The sequence below is a fragment of the Ictalurus punctatus genome, chromosome 29, assembly GCF_001660625.3.
Source record: "Ictalurus punctatus breed USDA103 chromosome 29, Coco_2.0, whole genome shotgun sequence".
In the NCBI taxonomy this organism is placed as follows: Eukaryota; Metazoa; Chordata; class Actinopteri; order Siluriformes; family Ictaluridae; genus Ictalurus; species Ictalurus punctatus.
The window spans coordinates 9326526-9345543 of record NC_030444.2 but is presented as its reverse complement, the minus strand read 5'-3'; the positions used below and the strand labels follow the sequence as shown (position 1 = coordinate 9345543).

Genomic DNA, 19018 nt, shown 5'->3' with positions numbered 1-19018 from the left:
ATCTACATGTGTGAAATTCAAATGTCAGTATAGACCCCTCTTTGCACTTTATACCACTAGTGCTGATTATATATAAAATACTCTGATTGTAAAAACCTCACATGAAGTATTTGTGAATAATGAGTTAAAGTATCTAAATTAATAAATGTCAATGTTTTTAATCAAGCAAACTGTTTACTATTTTAACCATTTTTGAATCAGTAGTTAATTGTGTGTTTTTAAATTCTGACAGTCGGAAACACTGGGCCCAGCAGATACATTCTTATTTCTACTTCTATGGTATTTCATGATGCTCAGACATACTGCAGACAGCATCACACAGACCTGGCTAGTGTGATAGATGCACAGGAATATTCTATTTTACAACAAACAGTCACTTCTGATTCTTGGGTTGGTCTGTTCAGAGACCTATGGAAGTGGTCAGACCAGACCAACTTCTCTAACATTAATTGGGGGCAAGACCCATGGAGTGTGGTGATGACTGATAATTGTGGTAGTATTAGTAATGGCCTGGTTTATCCTACACAATGCTCTGAGATAATGCCTTTCTTCTGCCTCTCAGGTGAGTTAAAGTTGTGTTCAGGCACATATTTTTCACTTGTTTCAATGGCTTTTAAAATGCAAGTTAAATTTTGCATATGTTTCTGCCTTCAGATTTTACAAAAAAACAAAGCATAAGAATGAAGGTTAAATCGGATCAGGATGTGAATGATCCTGCAGTAAAAGCAGCAATCTTACAGAAGGTTTGACAAACTCTTCAGAATTTAATATACAGTCCCTTTTTATAGCATTAAGAACTTTAGACTTTATCAATTATAATCTTTCTGTTGTATTCAGTCTCAGTAGCACACAACTCTCATAAGATTTTAGTGGCCATATTCTGCTTTGTTTACTAATAAATGCCATATTTTGTTTTTCAGATCAAACAAAAACTGACTGAGCATGGGATAACAGACAACATCACACTGAAATGGAGAGAGCAACCAGACGGCATGGTCTTTCACAAGATAAAAGTAAATAATGTTGAAGAAAATAAGACCAGGGAAAACTGTGACCTCTAAATCAGTTAATTTAAGCATTCTTTTCTTAAGATAGAAATTGAACACTTTTAATGCCTTTTAGACTGTATTGCAACATTAAATTAGATTGAAAATCATCATCAGCTTTAGTTAGAAGCATTTTTAATCAGAAGTTCTATAGTCCACATGCTTTACAGATGTCAGTAGATTATAAAATTACATTGTACATGTCCTGTACCCTTACAATATACAGTCATGGGGGAAAATAATGTACAGCCCCCTCCATTGTTTTTTATTTATCAGGGCCTAAACAACAATTCTGTGGTCCTCACCAACTTTTATAAACAAACAAATAACATCACATGACAACAAAAAAACAACAGATTTCAGTATTCTTTTTTTCTAAAAAGTAAACCAACATTAAGAAACCTGGTGGGCCATACTCTTTCTCCTAACCACCTTTCCATGAAAGGCATACTTGTTAATCTTTATCTGATTGTGTTGTCATGAACATAAATATTTTATGTGCTTACAGAGGCCTGTAGCTCACTTGATGTAGCTTTTGGATTTTTCTTAATATATCTCAAAGCAATAAAACGGTCTGGCCTTGGACTTAATTTGCTGGGACCCCACTCCTGGGAAGATTGGCAACTGTATTGTAGGCTCTCCAGTTGTAAACAATCCTTCTCAGTGTAGAATGGTGAATTTCAAATTGTTTGGAGATGGCCTTATAACCCTTCCCAGATAGACAAGCAGCAACAATTGCTCCTCTAAGGTCATGGCTGATGTCTTTTCTACTTGACATGATGTAGACACACACCTGAATGCTCCAGAACAACAAACTGCCTATATAAAAGTTCTGCTTTTAGAGAGGCAGTTACACTTTGTGTTGATTAACTAAACTTGTGTATTTATTTAGTAACACCTGGCTGCTTATTATTCCCTTAATGATTGTGGAAGTAGGAGGGGGGTACTTATTTTTTCCCCATCTGATTTCTGAATGTTGGTTTACATTTTGGGAGAAAATGACTATATATTGAAATCATATATATTGACAGTTTCCTCCCCCAGTCCAAAGACATGCATTGTAGGCTGATTGGCATTTCCAATCACTGATTGTGATTTCTTTTCCCCATGACTGTATAATATTCTAAAAGAGGCTTAATCATTTATCCAATGTGCATACACGATTACAAAATATTTGTCATTATTTATTAATTAGATAATATATTCGTAACAGTAAATGTAGATAGATAGATAAAAGTTTATAACCGATGGCTATATATGTATGGAGTTTAAAATATTTTTAATATATGTGTGTAAGGTATGAATTCAATTGTTATACGTTTTTGCATTACCTATAATTAAAATTGTTTGTGTATAGGCCTAGTTAATGTTTGTATGTATCAGTAAATATGAATTTCAATACAACAAATATTACTTCCACAAATATGTTTATATCCATCTTTGACTAATGGACTAATGTGCTTGCATTATATGCAGTCATGTATGACTAGGTATCTCTATACACTACATCAAACTTATGACACAAAAATTCATTATGGGGTGGCACAATGGTGCAACAGGTAGCATTGTCTCCTCACAGCTAGATGGTCCCCAGCTTAATCTTGAACTAAGGTTACTGTCTGTTCCTAAGTTTTACATTTTCTCCCCATGTCCATGTCGGTTTCCACACAGAGATCCACTGCAACCCTTGCCAGGATAAAGGCAAGTGTTGGTACTGCAAAAACATATATAACAATGAAAGAATGAGAGAATTAATGCATTATAAACAGACCTTTTAACAGTACCTAAACTATAACTGAAATGTATCAAAATTAGTATAGTGTTATGTGTGCAATCCATTGGTAAACATGTTTTAAAACATACAAATCATCAAATAATCCAAACTAGTGAATGATTGGTGTGAATCAACAACCGTTATTTACAAAATAATACAAGCTAAATTTATTCAACAAGAGTTACCGACACCCAACCACCATCCACCCCCACCCCCTACAAAATATATAAACTATATAACTTAATTAATGCATACTCTTTTAAATGGCTTACATAGTTTGCAATACCTGAATGGTGCTAAATAAAAAATTTTTAAAAAACCAAAGCAAGACAGTCTTAATATTTCTGAACTGTTGTAGTTCATGGCATTTTTATTCTTTGTAATGTTCTTTGACACTGCTCTCAGTCTGGCCAGTCATTGCCATGTAGTATTCCCACCAGACCTTAAACACAAAGCCTCTCATCCCCAGAGAAGTGATAGGTGGAAAGGTATGGTGCATCAAGGTGCCAGGATCTGATAGGTCGATAGACACAGGTAAGACGTCACGTGATGTGGAAAGCCACATCTGATCGCCAGGTTCATAGATGGGTGTCTCCCCATGATGTCTGGCTGTGAAGTTCTTAGTGCTCTGGGCAGGTTGTTATAGGTGCTGGTGAGCCTGCTCCCACAATTGTTCTCTTTGCTGGAGCCAGCTGTCCACTCTGGGTGAGTCAGTGGGGTTTAGAATCCTTGATAAAATGGCAGCTGGTTTCCTAGGATGCTTTGAAGTGTGTTTGGTTGCTGTTTCTGAGGGGGTTCTGCACAATCTCCTGATTTACTCTCTATACTTGGCCATTGGCTTGGGGATTATAACTCGAAGTCTGCCATACAGAGACCCACAGTTTTTCCATGAAACCTTGCCAGACTCCCAGCATGACCTTTGCTCCCTGGTCATTCATGATGTCCTCTGGAATGTTAAAGTACCTGGCAATGTGGTTGAATATAAGTTCTGCCATTTTGAAGGGATTTGGAAAATCAGTCAATAATTACCAGAATAACTGTGTCTTGCTTGGATGGGGTAGATCAGTGATGAAATCAATAGGTAAATGAGACCATGGTCATTGAGGCTTTGGTAGTGGCATGAGCTTGCCAACCAGGAGGGTATGAGGTACTTTGGCCTGGGCACAAACTGAACAGGATGTCTTGCAGCATGTGGACATCTTGCAGCATGTTTAGTGACCAGTACATCCCTTGGAGCAGTTGCCACTTTCTGTGAGTGCCTGGGTGTCCTGTGGTGGGCGAGGTATGGGCCCAGTTCATTCACAGGAACTTGTATGACAGACATCTATGGCTAATAATAACTCACATAAAACATTATGTAATTTAACAAACAAAAAAGTAGAATCACTAATGCACAGCACAATCATAGTGCATTATCACATACACCAGGCTTTATTTGTAAATTGTATCTCAATAAAACTAGGGTGGAATATGTTAAGGAAACACTAATCTGTTATCTATTAAGATCAATGAATCTCCTGACTACAGTAGTGTTTAAAGTATCCAAAATGTATGGCTGAGGCAAAACATGGGATATTTGGCTTCCTTTGGCATTAGCAGAGCCTCACTGGACTCATATGTGTGATCATAGTGTGCTGTCACTTCCACTCCGATTCCCACCTCATTCTCAGCTCCAAACATACTTAGGCAACACACACACACAAACACACACACACACACACACACTCATATATATATATATATATATATATATATATATATATATGTGTGTGTGTGTGTGTGTGTGTGTGTGTGTGTGTGTGTGTGTACACAGTCACACAATGTTTGTAATTTTTTTGGAATTTTTCCTCTGTACGCCCCACAATGGGAATGAAAGCAATCAAACTTTTAAATGAAGCAATCAAAATGTGATTGGTGTCAAGAGGTTTATCAAAAGTATTGCATTAATCGTTTAGGAATTAGAATCCCATTTTCACAGCCTCAAAGGTAATTGGACAATTGACTGATAAGCAGTTTCCTGGACAGGTGTAGCCTGTTTCCTTGTTATATCATGACAAATTAAGGAGATAAAAGACCTTTAGTTGCTTCCAAGCATTGATTTTGCATTTAGTAGCTGTTCATGGGAACTCTCAATGTACGGTCCAGAGAGGTGTCACTGCAAGTGATGCAACATAATGTTTTTTTTGGATAGGGAAGAGAGAGAGAGAGAGAGAGAGAGAGAGAGAGAGAGAGAGAGAGAGAGAGAGAGAGAGAGAGAGAGAGATGTATGGAAAGACTCTAGGACAGTTAAAATTTGTCTACTCTTAGAATGGAGGCAGGTTCATAGTCTCTGCAATAAATTGTGGAAATGCACACAGAGACTGGTAAGCATTTCTTATTCCTTTTACAACATTGTCTCATCCTCTTAAGGGTTGTAGGATGTAAATAGAGTGACTAAAAATATAGGACCAGGGACAGGATGCATTGAATCTGTATAGTGCATTTAGTAGGGAAATGAATACATTTAGCCTAAGTGCTATAGTATATTTTGAGTGAATAAAATATGAAGTACTGATAATAAGACCTATTGAATCTGTGTCTTATATTCCAAAGAAAAGATAGAGGCTGTACGATCCCTTTGTAGGTCAATATTTTTGGTTTTTATGGGTGTGTAGGTAGGTGAGTTTTTACATGTTTTCCTGTGTTTTTGAAGGTTCACTGTATAATTTTGCATGTATTTTATTGGTGTTTTTGAAAGCATTTTGAAGTTGGTCTGTGTTAAGGAATGTTACGGAGTGTGTAGTAGTCAGATGGTTTCACAGTATGTGCTTGCTGGGTGTCCGCATGTTTGTGCGCATATGTCCTTGATTTTCTATGCCAAAGCATGATATCATCATCTTGCACCCTCTGTAGTGGTTTTTTCCATTCTGGTGTGTGCCAGGTTATTCTATGTTTGTCTACTGTCTTTTTTGCTTTGAAATAACCAGGGTCACATGATATTAAGAACATGATAAACTGGATTCAAGTTAATTCAGTTCAAGTCAGGATTATGAAATCAGTAGCAAATGTATATTTGTCTCTTCCTCTCTCTTCTCATTTCAGAACAAACTCTGTTCCAAGCTTCACAGGTCCACCACATCTCCTGTTTCAAGCCTGATCGATCTGCTTTCATGTAGACTTTGCTGTTGGTCTGATATGCCTGATGGAAAGTCTCTAAAATAGGAGCAAAAGAATAATGGCAGGGAGCTTACAGTGAATAATATATAGATAAATAAAATCATTAGCTAGACAGAACTGGATTTATCCAATTTGAGGTTCAAGCAGAGACTATAAACTGTAGCTTCACAGCTCTGACAAGCATAATATGTTTACAAATTTCTAACTATTCCTGTATTTCACATAATTATCTACAATCACCATCAAAGAAAGCAAAAAAGTAAAATACATAATTTGAAGCATAAGAAGATGGATGGTCCAGCATTAGGCCACCTCGTTCTCTCTCTCTCTGGGATCTTCCTTCTGTGTCCATTGTTGGTGAAAACTCAGAATGACACAGAGCCCATTGTACTAGAGGGGAAGTGTTTGGTAGTGTGTGACTCCACTCCAACTACAGAACCAGGAGGTAATGCACTGGGAATGTCAGTTCGCTCCGGTTCGGGACGCGTTGCCTTTTCTGCTATCCGCAACAATAACCATGAACCATCAGAGATGAGCAACCGGACAATGACTATTTATTTTGATCAGGTCAGTATTTTCAGTTCAGTTCATTTCAATTATATATATATATATATATATATATATATATATATATATATATATATATATATATATATATATATATATATATATAAAAACACTTTCAACAAAGGAGATTAGGACTCATTTATCATTTTTTAGTACTGTTGTATGTAAATGCTGGTATAAGCCAAACCGTACAAAGAATTTCCATCAGATTTACAAAAGTTTCAGTAATAATGATTTTCTTCATACTCATGTGTATCTGTTAACATGTTAACTTTTTTCCCACAAAATTATGGCATTTTCATGAATACTACATTTGGTACAAAAGATTTATGAATAAAACTTTTCACCCGCAGTTTGAAAAATGAGCTACAATGTCACAAAGCAGCTTTACAGATATCTGGATATAAACTCTATGATCAAAAGTATGTGAACTCCTGACCATAACACCCATATGAGGATCTTCTACAAACTGAGCCATAAACTTGGAAACATACAATTGTCTAGATCAGCAGTTCTTAACCTTTTTGCGGGTGTGACCCACTTTTAAGAATAACAATGTTTTGCTAACCCACCCCCCCCAGGCACAATGTGGTGGACTACTCACTCAGTGGGATGTTGGGCTTGGATAGAGAATGTGAGGCAGTCCTGTTGTGGCTCAGTAGGGTTGAGGAAAAGACATAAACTGTCTTCGACCATTGGTTGATGCGAATGGGAGAATTTTTTTCAAAGCCATGTCACTGAGTTCTTGGTATTCAGCATGCACGTATATCCAAAACTCTGCCAGTGGCTTCTCTGTGAACCTCTGTGTACAATTGTTTAAAAGAAAAGTTTTTCCGCTACCCCCTTGCTACCGCTTTGCAACCCCCAGGTTATGAACCGTTGGTCTAGATTGTCTTTGTATGCTTTGGCATTAAGATTTCCCTTTACTGGAACTAAGTGGCCTAGACCAAAAATGTTTCAGCATGACAGTACTACTGTGCACAAAGTGAGGTCCATATAGCATCGGTTACCCTGACCTCAACCCCAATGTACACATTTGGAAAAGATTTGAACACCAGCTTCATGCCAGGCCTTCTCCTCCAACATCAGTAACTGAGCTCACTAAGACACTTGTGGCTGAATGGGAAATCCCCACAGCCATGCTCCAAAATCTAGTGGAAAGACTTCCCAAAAGAGCACATGTTACTATAACAGCAGAAGGAGAATAAATCTATAATGGAAAGTTCAACAAGCACATTTGGGTGTATTTGGTCAGGTGTCCACATACTTTTGGCAATGTAGTGTACATTTAGATCCCAAATGAGCAAAGGCAACAGTGGCAAGGAAAATCTCCCTGAGATAACATAAGAAAGAAATGATGGCAAAAAAATGAATTTATTAAGAATAAGACAGATGGATGGATGGATGGACACAGTGGATAGAAATAATAGAGTAATTGCATGAACTTAGTTAAGCAAATTTGAAGAAAAGGGACTAAATAATTTCATGGAGATTGAAAGGGTGAATGAAGGAACAAAGCAGATTTGTTTGTAGGTTCTCTAAATTTTCTTACTGTATACTCCCTGTTTTAAATGTAAGGTCTTGGTAAACATTGGCAGCCATTTTGACCCTGCACGGAGCATCTTCCTGGCACCTAGAAAAGGGGTGTACAGCTTCAGCTTCCATGTCGTCAAAGTTTACAATAGACAGACAATACAGGTAAACCATAACAGCACATTTATTGAATATCACCCTAAGACGTAACAAGTGTAAAAAAAAAAAAAATTTAAAAAATCATATTAGTTCTGGGATACATCCAATTACATTCAAAATGCTTAAAAACGGCATTAAGCCCTAAAAAAAAATCTAGAATTTGTTTTTTTTATTGTTGTTGTTTCCCATTGGGGATCTCTTCAAGGTTCTAAAAGAACCCTACAGCAGAGTGTTTTCCTGTGAAAGAGGGTTATATGTCTAATCCTGTTTGTAAGCTATGAGTCATTAACTTTCCAAGAATCTCTTAAGGAAAGCTTTTTATCTTGTTGAATTCCTCAGTACACGTCCACTTTACACCATAGTCTCTGCAGCGACTCTCCACTAACAACTATAACTAGTGTCACATCATAGATTTTAGATTCAATCCTCTTCTTTTTCATCATAGTCACCATTATTCATAGTTGACACTAATTCAGAAAGTACACACCCTATTCTCATCTCCCTCTACCTATCTCTCCCCTCAGGTAAGCTTGGTGTTGAATGGTTGGCCAGTGATTTCAGCCTTTGCAGGGGACCAGGATGTGACACGTGAAGCGGCAACCAATGCAGGACTGATTACCATGGAGAGAGGAGACAAGGCCTACCTCAAACTTGAGCGAGGAAACCTAATGGGTGGCTGGAAGTATTCAACCTTTTCTGGGTTTCTTGTTTTCCCTTTATAGAAGGCATCATTTTTCAGAACTGTTCATATACCCTAATTTCATTCTTCTTTTTTTTCTGTTTTGAGCTATTTATCATTATATTCCTATGATTTGCATTAGCTACATGAATGACATCTGAAACAGATCAGATGAAGACACTGGAACAAATGTGTGACATCCTGATGTGGGAATTTTATTAAGATCAAAGTGCAAACGGTTACAGATGGATACATGGCCACATACTCATTTCTATTTATTATCACCAGTGCCATCTGTTAATGTGGCAAAACAGGTCAGCAGAGAGCCAAATAAAAGACTGGTCACTTTGCCAGGAAACTGCAGGTCCCAGTGTAAACCTTGGCTGTGATCATAAATTAGAAGCATGGTATTTGTACTGGCTGTGTATTTTGTTTATTTATTTATTTTTAGCAAATTAGGAGTAGTGTCACATTTCACAAAAGCTAAATGGAATGCTTAGATATGTATATATGTAGAGTATTGGATGTCATCTTTGGATGTCCTGTTCTATAATAAAAATGCTCTTTAGAACATTTTGATTTGCATGGTGTCATGCATTTCTAAGCATCAGTATTAATTACAGACTTACAGACAGTACTTACAGATGTTCCTGTCTGCATAATCGGGAAGAGCCCCCTCCCTAGCACTCCAGTTTGGGATGTTGAGTATCATGCAGGGATGATGCTGATCTTGCGGTTCTACATACATGAAATTCCGGTGACAGATGGAGGAGTTGGCAGATAGTTACTTGGGAGTTGCCAGAAACCTGCTAATTACACCATGCATGCTGTCATTGTTTATTAGTATCATAGTTCTTGTCTCTATGGGAGATTTGTATTAACTCGGACACTTTTCATATATTTATATACTTATACCACAGCACTGTTGAATTCTCAAATCACATGGAATGCATTAATTTTCTATAACAGCAACTTTGACAGTGGTTCTGGCTGTAACGTAAATGATAGGTTTATATTAATGTGCTTGTTCTAATACTTGATCATTTGTATAGTAACAGTTCATTGACAGGGATTTGTATGGCAGGTGCTCCACATAATTGTAGGACCTCAGAGAGAACCAAGCAACTCCAAATCTGTGAGACAAAGCAATAAACAGGATTCTGTGAGAGGCCCTGGATCCACACCCAGGGACCATTTAGGCAATAAAACCAGAGATCCTGTTGAGATAGCACCACAAAGTCTAACTTAAAGATAAAGCTATGCAGATTTGGAGTAGATCACCCAGGCAAGACTCCCCTGGCCCTTCGTTGGTGCAAACAAGCTTGACGAATGAGGATCATGAGGCTGTTCCTCATTTGTGAAAAGACATTATCACATTAAATGTGGGTGAATTCGTTAAGGGGGAGACATACTGTAGAGCAGATTCCCCTTCGAATGAGATCTTTGAACTCCCCCATGGAAATAGGACAAATACACTCTTCATCTGACTCACCAAAGTGCACAGAGACTAGTTTTCCATATCAAAGAGTATCAGATAACTATACAATGCCTCTTAATAATCTTATTATGACTTGTAATGACTTGATACGATGCAAGACTCCACCCGGTTCACTCATGTGTTTGTGTGTGTTTGTGTGTGTTTGTGTGTGCGCGCATGTTTTGTATGTGCTAGTTTAGTGTCTATGTAATAGTCAAGTTTCATCTGTCTTTATGACTCGTCTTCTGACTGGACAATTAAGTTGATCAGTCATAAAAACTTTAATTTTGTTAGAATTCCCTAGAAATTCCCTTACTATACCCCTTTGAGCTAAGCTTACAGGTTTCCCTTACATATTATAATACTTAAAACTTAAGTATTTTAGAACAGACGTTTGGGCTTTCTCATTTCTTGGTAACATGACAAGCAGCATTATTTATGCCTTATTAATTTAAGCTATAGCTGCTATAATGTAAGTCATAATGAGAACTTGTTTTATGAACACTTCCTAACATTAATGTAACTATAAACACTTTAAATTTCATTCATTCAAAGATTCATTAAGAAACTCAAAATTCACTGTGGTATAAGAGGAATAACATACTTCAGGCCATTCTGTTACAAGAAAACGTTCAACTTAGGGGTGTTAATGGTGGTATCACACCACCCTGACATGGATTATTTTCCTATAACAAGACCCATTGTGTGTTACTCCACACATACGACATGGCTTGATACAAATTGTGTCTTTGCCACAAAGAGATGAGAGGTGGGAACAGGTATTAGATTTTAGTATATTCTGATGAGATTGTGAATCTCTGAAACATACAAAAGCAGCAAATTTACAGTAACATAGCAGCAGTATCAAAGTACAATAAAACAGTTAAGTCAGGGTTGCAGTGGATCCAAAACATATCCCAAGGCAAGGCAATCCATACCACATATATACACTAAGGAGACACTTAAATCATAAAAATATTATGGAGAACAAAACAAGGAACCCATTGCAACATATATTTTTATATCAGACAAACCACACAGAACAAAGGATTCTGAGTAAAAAGAAAACGAGTTAAGGAACAAGTAATAGGCGGAAAGTAGAAAATAGAATTTGAGAATATTTGCTATTGTCTTCTGACACAAGGAATTGCTAGATTCTACTGATTCTATTGGATGAGAACGTCAAAAAAACAACCCAAAAGAAAATCTTAGGATTTGATATTGGGGGGGTTCTGCTGACGTTTGGAAGGCTGACGTGTGCCTGAGGGTGCTGTTGGGTGTCTCTGGCGCTGTCTTGTTCCTTGTATATTCACGTTCATGTAGTTATTGTTGCCAATTTGTACTCCTTTGACATTGGATAAGCAGATGCTCACAGTGCCTGGGAGGAAGGAAGGAGAAGTAAAAGGAAGTAAATATCTGACTTACTGTATTCGGTTCCTCATTATGTCTAGAAAAATCAGTTATTGTGACACTCCAGAAGTAACACTTACTTGGAACTGAATTTTGCCTCTGGCAATAGAGAAAAAAAGGTTTTATGTTACCAATGTGTACTATTTGTATGATAGCAAGAGTAAATAAATAAATAAACACCATATGTAAATAAGATTTCTTTACAAACCAATGTATTTAGGGGCCTACAGTTGATGGGTGGAGCACTTGTAGCTGGCTTACAATACATTCCTGGTAAGATTGGAGAACGTGATTGAACAAATGTCCCTGCCCATGAAGAAAAAACAAAAGTAGTAGTAGAATATAAGTCTAGTAGTAGTAGTAGTAGATTAAAAAGACTCAGTCAGACTACACTAAAATCTCAGACAGCACACATGTTTGGGCCAGTTAACTATAGGAGTCATGAATTAGTACTGGCAATAACATCTATGATGCAGACTTGCATGAAGTTCAGGCCATTTATTAAATAACCTATTAGCCTATTATACTAGCTTTAATTTCACAGCTTCAATTCTGCCATCCACCAGATGCAAGTTATCCACTGTGAAGTAGCATCCTATATGTACAAACATTCTGATTATGTCTATAGAGGCGGTTAAAAAAAACAACAACAACAAACTTCATCAACCGGTAAAACAGTTATAAACCAGAATTATTATTTATTATTATTGTTGTTGTTGTTTTGTTGTTGTTATTATTACTATTTTTATTGTTGTTGTTATTAATTATTATTATTATTATTATTATTATTATTATTATTATCTCACTGACTGGGATTTGAACCACTTCTGAACTGAGCGTGTGCCACATTTGGCCCTTTTCCGTCTTAGGCCAGACATAACAATACCATTTGTTATACTTCTGTTTTGGCACAGATCCATAATAAATGGATTAGGTCTCGTATTGGGCCATTGTGCACTAAGAACCAGGGCCAGCTCTGCTATGCAAATCCAGAGAGTATGCGGCCCTATTTAAGTGCAATGCACAGTTGTTGTCTGCAATTAGTAATTTGGTTCACATACCTGCTCCGCTGGCTGTAGGGATAGGACCCATTTCCTAAAACAGTTTTAATTCAGCACATACATTCATTAAAAAGGGTTTGTCTAAAGACATTATTTATACTTAAGAATTTTGTTAACATTACACAACACACATAATGCTCTTCTGAAGTTGTTTAGAAAGGAATACCTGTGTGGGTATATGAGTCTTCACAGTAGGATCAGTGTGTTCTTTTAGTCCTACAGGAAGGAGACAAAATATATAATATTTAAATACTGTATAATAATTTGAATTAATAAATTACGGTTAGAATTATGAAATGGGGGTTTTAAGCAAAAACATCTAAAGACAAATCTATATTTAAAAACAATTCAGAGTTTTACTGATCAAATGTAATATGATATGGATGAAGATAGCCAATCGATAATTATCTAACTTATGATGGCTTTAAAGAATTGCATTGCATGCTACAAATTGTCGATCAAATACAGTACAGTAAATACTGTGCACATGGACAGATGAATGTATAGAATAAGGTGTACCATTCTCTGTCTGAGGGTGGGCACAGAGTGATGAAAAACTGGAACTGTTTTTGTCTTTATTGTCCTATAGGGAATAAATCAGAGAAATAGTATATAGTGTCTAAGCTGGAATATCTATTATACTTTACCTTATAAACATGAAGAAGAAATGCAATATACAATAAAATAAACAATATGAAGTTAATTATTTAATTTCATGTTGGTGGTGAATACGAGTCTTGTGATATAATGATTTCACTGAATTGCAAAGTTTTGTACCAGCTGTTTCAGGACGGAGTGGACAGCATCAGGCACATGTTGTTTGTGCAGCTCGTACACATTCTTTGTGACCTCAATGCAGTCTGAAAAATAATATGGAATGAATAAATGAAAAACAAAAGCGGATGAAAATGCATATTAAGTATGCTGTAAAATAAAGAATGATATATCAGTACTATTAAATGTTAGATGCATGAATGTGGATACATCCTACACAATTAAAATTATGATTCAGACGGACACTCTGATTAATGCTGTGAATTTCTACATCCAAAGAAACAGGGAAAACTAAAGACATTTACATTTATGGGATTGGGCAGACGTCGTTATCCAGCGCAATTTACAGAAGTGCTTTGACGTCTCTATCAAAAAATACATCCTGACACTGGGCATGACACTTCACTAGGTCATGGACTAAGAATACCATCAGTCAAAAAGCTATGTTTGGGAGGTAATATAGTATGAAAGAAAAACTTGCGAAACATTATGCATATCAGCATCAGCCTTTTGCTTGACAATGGTTAGATGTGATTGTTAAACCTTGTTGTCCTGAATTCAGTGGAAAATTTTCATTCACTGATTACATTTGCTGTGTCCATGTAAATATTCACACTATAACATTGAGAAACTGACTTTAAGCCCTCTAATACAAAAAGGTGATAGGGTTGGAACTCATGTGGTGCACACTAAGGCATAGAGCTCACCCATGAATGAGGGTCTTTTTTCTGGATCAGAATCCCAACAGCGCTTCATCAGATCAATCAGGTCACCGAGTCCATCTGCCTGGGTGCTGTCTAGAGATGTCAGATCAGGTCTGTCACCTTCACGGACACGAAACCGCACCAAACTAGAGAACTTAACTGGCAGAGAAAAAAGAGAGAGAGAGAGAGTGAGGCAGCAAGAATCTATAAAGCAAATAAAGTCCTATATTAGACTGTGTTTGTAAATGATTTACAGTTAGAGAAACCACTGGATACTCACTGATATATGGCTGCTTTCCAGTGATAACTGACCACAACAGTATGCCGTAGCTAAGACAATATTTGGAAACAAACTAATGTCATTAAATACATTGAACACATAACCCTCTCATGGTTAGTCCCAAAGCTTTTACTGAACATTCAGTTTACCTGTAAACATCAGAGGAAAAGGTAGGGACATATTGAGAGGACCGAAATGCTTCCGGGGGCATGTAGCTTGTGGTCCCAGCTACTGCCTCATCTTCCTCTTCAATCACTTTGGAAGTATTTTTAGCTATTTTGGATAGACCAAAATCTGTGAGCTGGAGTGAACAAGACAGATAAACAGAGGGACTACTCAGAGATGTCGGACTCATTTTAGTTCTTTAACCATTTGGTCACTAGCCATCAAAAAAAAAGTTTTCGTCATTTCTCTGACCTTGGCATTGAGACTGTCATCTAATAGCACATTGCTGGGTTTCAAGTCCAAGTGCAGAAGAGGTGGTTCCAACTGGTGGAGGAAGTTCATTCCCAGGGCAATCTGGTTAATAATGCGAAAGGTAAGCGCCCAGGGCAGGGATCCATTCAAAGCCATCTGGAGGTCTGCCAGAGATCCTCTCTCCATGTATTCCATGACTAAACCCATCTGAATGGCAGACCTGTCTCCTTGAGCTTGACTTTTGTAAACACCCAGAATTCTCAACACATTGGGGTTCCCACCATGACGCATTAAGTCTGCCTCTCGGAGGAGATATGAGTTGGAGCTTGGGAGGAAAAAGAGGCAAGGAATAAAGTGCCCTGTGTGGGAATGTATCTTCAGTTACCATGTACAATGCTCTCCACTAATATTGGCACCCTTGGTAAATATGAGCAAAGAAGGTTGTAAAAATTTGTCTTTCTTGTTTAATCTTTTGTTCAAAAAATTCACAAGAATTCTCTGCTCACAGGTTTATCCAAAAAAATATATTTGTTAAATATAGGTGTGCAACAATTATTGGCACCACTATGAATTCATATGAGAAAATATATTTGAAGTATATTCCCATTGATATTTAAATTTTTTTTAGTACACCTGGGTGACTAGGAACAGGAAATTGTTCTACCATGACTTCCTGTTTCACAGGGTATAAATATGACACATAGGCCAAATTCCCTTAGTCATTCATAACAATGGGTAAGACCAAGGAATATATCTGTGATGTGCGGCAAAATGGGAAGAGGCTATAATAAAATAGCACAAACATTGAAAATGTGTTTGTCGTATTTGCAATTGTTTGATATCCATGAAAGCAGAGTATTTTTGTGAATTTTTTTAACAAAAGATCAAAAGGTTAAATAATAAAGACAATTTTTCACAGCTTTCTTTGCTCATATATTGTCTTATCAAGGGTGCCAATATTAGTGGAGGGCACTGTATCTTCCGTCAGAGGTTATTTAGCAGGTTCACCTAGATATTTGTGCACTTTTGTAAGTATACTCTTACTAACTTAAACACATCCGATATGCATAGTTTTAACTCCTGTTGGAGTGGGCATTATGTCATAGCGATATGTCATAAGTATGAGACACATACTGTATATTTACCCATCATTATCATGTAATATCTTTATGGCAACATCCATCCCCCATTTTTTATGTTTTGCCCTATGGATCTGTCCAAATCCACCAGCGCCAATCTGCTGCCAAGACTCCAGACAGTCATCATGAACGACAGGAGGGGTAGGGCAGCTGAGCAGGTCCATGTATCTGTATTAATATAAAATACACTTTTAAAGCTCATTTCTGAGTTTCCGTGAAACTTTGTCGCTAGGTTTAGCAACCCTTTAGACCCTTTTAGCATTTTTATTTTCAAAAAGAGCCTAGCAAAATATCTGGTGTCTTTTTGAGTAGCTGTCAGTGACTTAAAAGTGCTCACCAGCTCACATCACAGCTGCTGGATATACGTATTATAAAAGTTGAAAGAGCAGGTTCAGTCGACTCTCCACCAATTCGTAAAGTCTGACTAACTTGTGCTTGGGCAAGCTAATATTCCCAACAGCCACTAACTGATCACCATTGTTTCCCAACGACAAACCACTGTTTACCATTTTCCCCCAATGACCAATCAATGATCACTATTTTTTCTCAATGGACAATCACTGATCTCCATTGTTCCCAACAACTAATCAGTGACTATGTTTACATGGACAGCAATAATCTAATTATTGACCTTAATCTAAGTAAGGTAATAATGTGATTAAGGTGTTTACATGAGTCGCTTTTAGAATACTCCTGTCATGTACCCGTTTTACATGTTATTGATCATAATTAGATTAAGAGCCCGCGTCATTACGTCACCGCGCCACGCCGTCCGACGTCCCTCCAGAATTTCACGTATCAACATACAGTTCGTCTTCGTTATGGTATCGTATACAGTTTTGGGTGTTTTTATTAAAAAATTTTACGAACACTTCAAGTGCGGTTAATTATTAGTCATGCTATATGTACAAATAGACGACTGCTTGAAGCCGTGGGCTGCATCTCAAATCGCATACTTACCTACTGTATAGTAGCCGAGATGCATGTATTTTTCCCAACTACAGGCCTATAGTAGGCAAGTATGCAGTTTGGGACACAGCCGAACTCTCTTGTTCGCCGTAAAACGTAAAACTGCCGTGTGTGATCGTGTCTTGTCACAAAATGCGGTGAAAATGCTCACACAACGTTCATAATGTGATCAAGGTGTTTACATGTCTGTAATGCACGTCCATAATACGATTAAAACAGGAGTAATACACCTGTCTTAATTCGATTAGAGCTTAATTAGATTATGACCATAATTAGATTAAGGTTGCTGTTTACATGGTAGTTTCTTAATCAAATTATGGTGTTAATTAGATTAAGAGTGGATTATTGTTGTCCATGTAAACGCAGTCACTGTTTATCCTTCCCATTCACATCATAATACACCATACTTTAGTTCTTCCAAAATTGTTTTCCTTCATGTCTTTTTCCTATCATACTTCTGATTCATGTTGTCTGCTTTTACATGTCTGCTCTTCAGATAGACAGAAATTAATTTCCACAAAATTAGCATGTTTCATTTGTATACATACTATACACACATTAAAATATTCTATACTTCTTAATGGTTACGTTCTTCTACTGTATGTTCGAAATTATCGTGTTTTGTAAATACATAAAAAGCTGGTTTGTAGTGCCATGACCAAAGATGTCATCATTCTATAAATAAAAAAAAAAAAACACACAGTTTTCCATTTCTATTCTGATTAAACTCTATTCTAGTCTCTTCTAATCTAGCCAATAGTATTCTACACTAATGTTCAACAAAATTTCATAACTCAGAATTTCTGACCACCAACTAGGGAAAAATCCTACTCGGAAAACCAGGAAGGTCTCAACCGCAAATTCAACGTATGACGTCATGTCAACATGGCCGCTTATGCTGTGAACAGTACTTTATTTGGAAAATCTCCCTTCTGCTTGTAAGGACAGGTTTTCATGTATTGATATGCAAATAATCAAGACGATGCGACCATTATGCAAATTAACCCGTGACGTTATTCGGCGACTTCTTCGGCATGTATTATGCCAGCAACTTTTTTCTTCATGCATTATATATTTTCCCCTGAAAAGAGTTGGTAATGATTTCAACCTCAGAAGTTACTCTGTTATTATGATCAGCTGTTCAAGTCAACAATGAGTTATATATAGTTAAATAACTTACCCTACGTCAGGTTGGTGAGATTTAAACTTAAACTGTCGCTCGAAATACTCAGTAAAGCTGTTTGTAGAGACTCAGAGTACATGAGTTCATTGCGAAGCGGCTGCTGAAGTGTGACATACTGAAATGGCTACCCTAAGCAAAACAAACCGACCTTGTATGTGCCTTTCACTTCCTCATAGGAGGAGAAGGAAGAAAAGGTGCAATGCAACAGTCCGTCTTCAGAGAGGGCTGTATAACACGTCTGCTCTACCTCCTGCCTGCCTGCGGGTGTATATGAACACAGTATCTTTTATATGAATTACAATGTTTCCTAGTGTTTACAATAAACACAGGGGAGTTGTTATTTGCAAAACAGAAACGCTCGCCATGTCAGCCGAATAAGAAAATAACGAGTCGTGGTCCTTAAAACTTGTAGTTTTAGGACGTTAACGCGTTATCTTTCAAACACATGTATTCCGCACATCAAGCCGTTTCTGCTAACCTAACACGGAAATTTTGTGTTGACGTCAGTGGAATTTCCCACATGAAATATCTACAATATATGCGCAGTCGATTTACAACACGACATATGCTTTCTCACTGAAGACGTTATTGTCCTTGTTATCGTCGTGTAGTTACATCTTGGGCCAACTGTAAGAGTCTCAAAATATCAACGGTAGCTTTATGAAGACATCACTCGGGCTACATCATGTA

The 19018-nt window shown here is 37.1% G+C and overlaps 2 protein-coding genes and 1 non-coding gene across 6 annotated transcripts; 2 read left to right on the top strand and 1 right to left on the bottom strand.

Moving 5' to 3' along the window:
* Nucleotides 1–237: 237 nt before the first annotated feature.
* LOC108260665 (uncharacterized) lies at nucleotides 238–3068 on the top strand. The gene is made up of 3 exons (XR_006981435.2): nucleotides 238–562; nucleotides 655–743; nucleotides 921–3068. It is a non-coding gene; the product is annotated as an uncharacterized LOC108260665 (transcript).
* A 1986-nt stretch (nucleotides 3069–5054) lies between these two features.
* On the top strand, nucleotides 5055–9228 carry si:dkeyp-74b6.2 (cerebellin-1). Of its 2 annotated transcripts, XM_017461764.3 has the most exons (4): nucleotides 5055–5183; nucleotides 5902–6543; nucleotides 8122–8241; nucleotides 8760–9228. In XM_017461764.3, the coding sequence occupies exons 2-4, from the start codon at nucleotides 6265–6267 to the stop codon at nucleotides 8955–8957; spliced, it is 597 nt and encodes a 198-aa protein (XP_017317253.1). In that variant the 5' UTR covers nucleotides 5055–5183; nucleotides 5902–6264; the 3' UTR covers nucleotides 8958–9228. The 2 variants fall into 2 exon arrangements, with proteins under 2 accessions (XP_017317253.1, XP_047008248.1); XM_047152292.2 differs by lacking the exon at nucleotides 5055–5183 and having other exon boundaries at nucleotides 5199–6543.
* A 1937-nt stretch (nucleotides 9229–11165) lies between these two features.
* ripk3 (receptor-interacting serine-threonine kinase 3) lies at nucleotides 11166–19018 on the bottom strand. Of its 3 annotated transcripts, none has more exons than XM_017461763.3 (13): nucleotides 18326–19018; nucleotides 16183–16344; nucleotides 15038–15362; nucleotides 14770–14921; nucleotides 14621–14670; nucleotides 14344–14499; nucleotides 13640–13722; nucleotides 13382–13445; nucleotides 13029–13078; nucleotides 12863–12896; nucleotides 12010–12071; nucleotides 11882–11900; nucleotides 11166–11769 (listed from the first exon to the last, which is right to left on the bottom strand). In XM_017461763.3, exons 2-13 carry the CDS (start codon nucleotides 16338–16340, stop codon nucleotides 11600–11602), a joined length of 1323 nt encoding a protein of 440 aa, XP_017317252.1. In that variant the 5' UTR covers nucleotides 16341–16344; nucleotides 18326–19018; the 3' UTR covers nucleotides 11166–11599. The 3 variants fall into 3 exon arrangements, with proteins under 3 accessions (XP_017317252.1, XP_017317249.1, XP_017317250.1); XM_017461760.3 differs by having other exon boundaries at nucleotides 12010–12107; nucleotides 18326–19017; XM_017461761.3 differs by having other exon boundaries at nucleotides 12010–12107; nucleotides 18477–19017.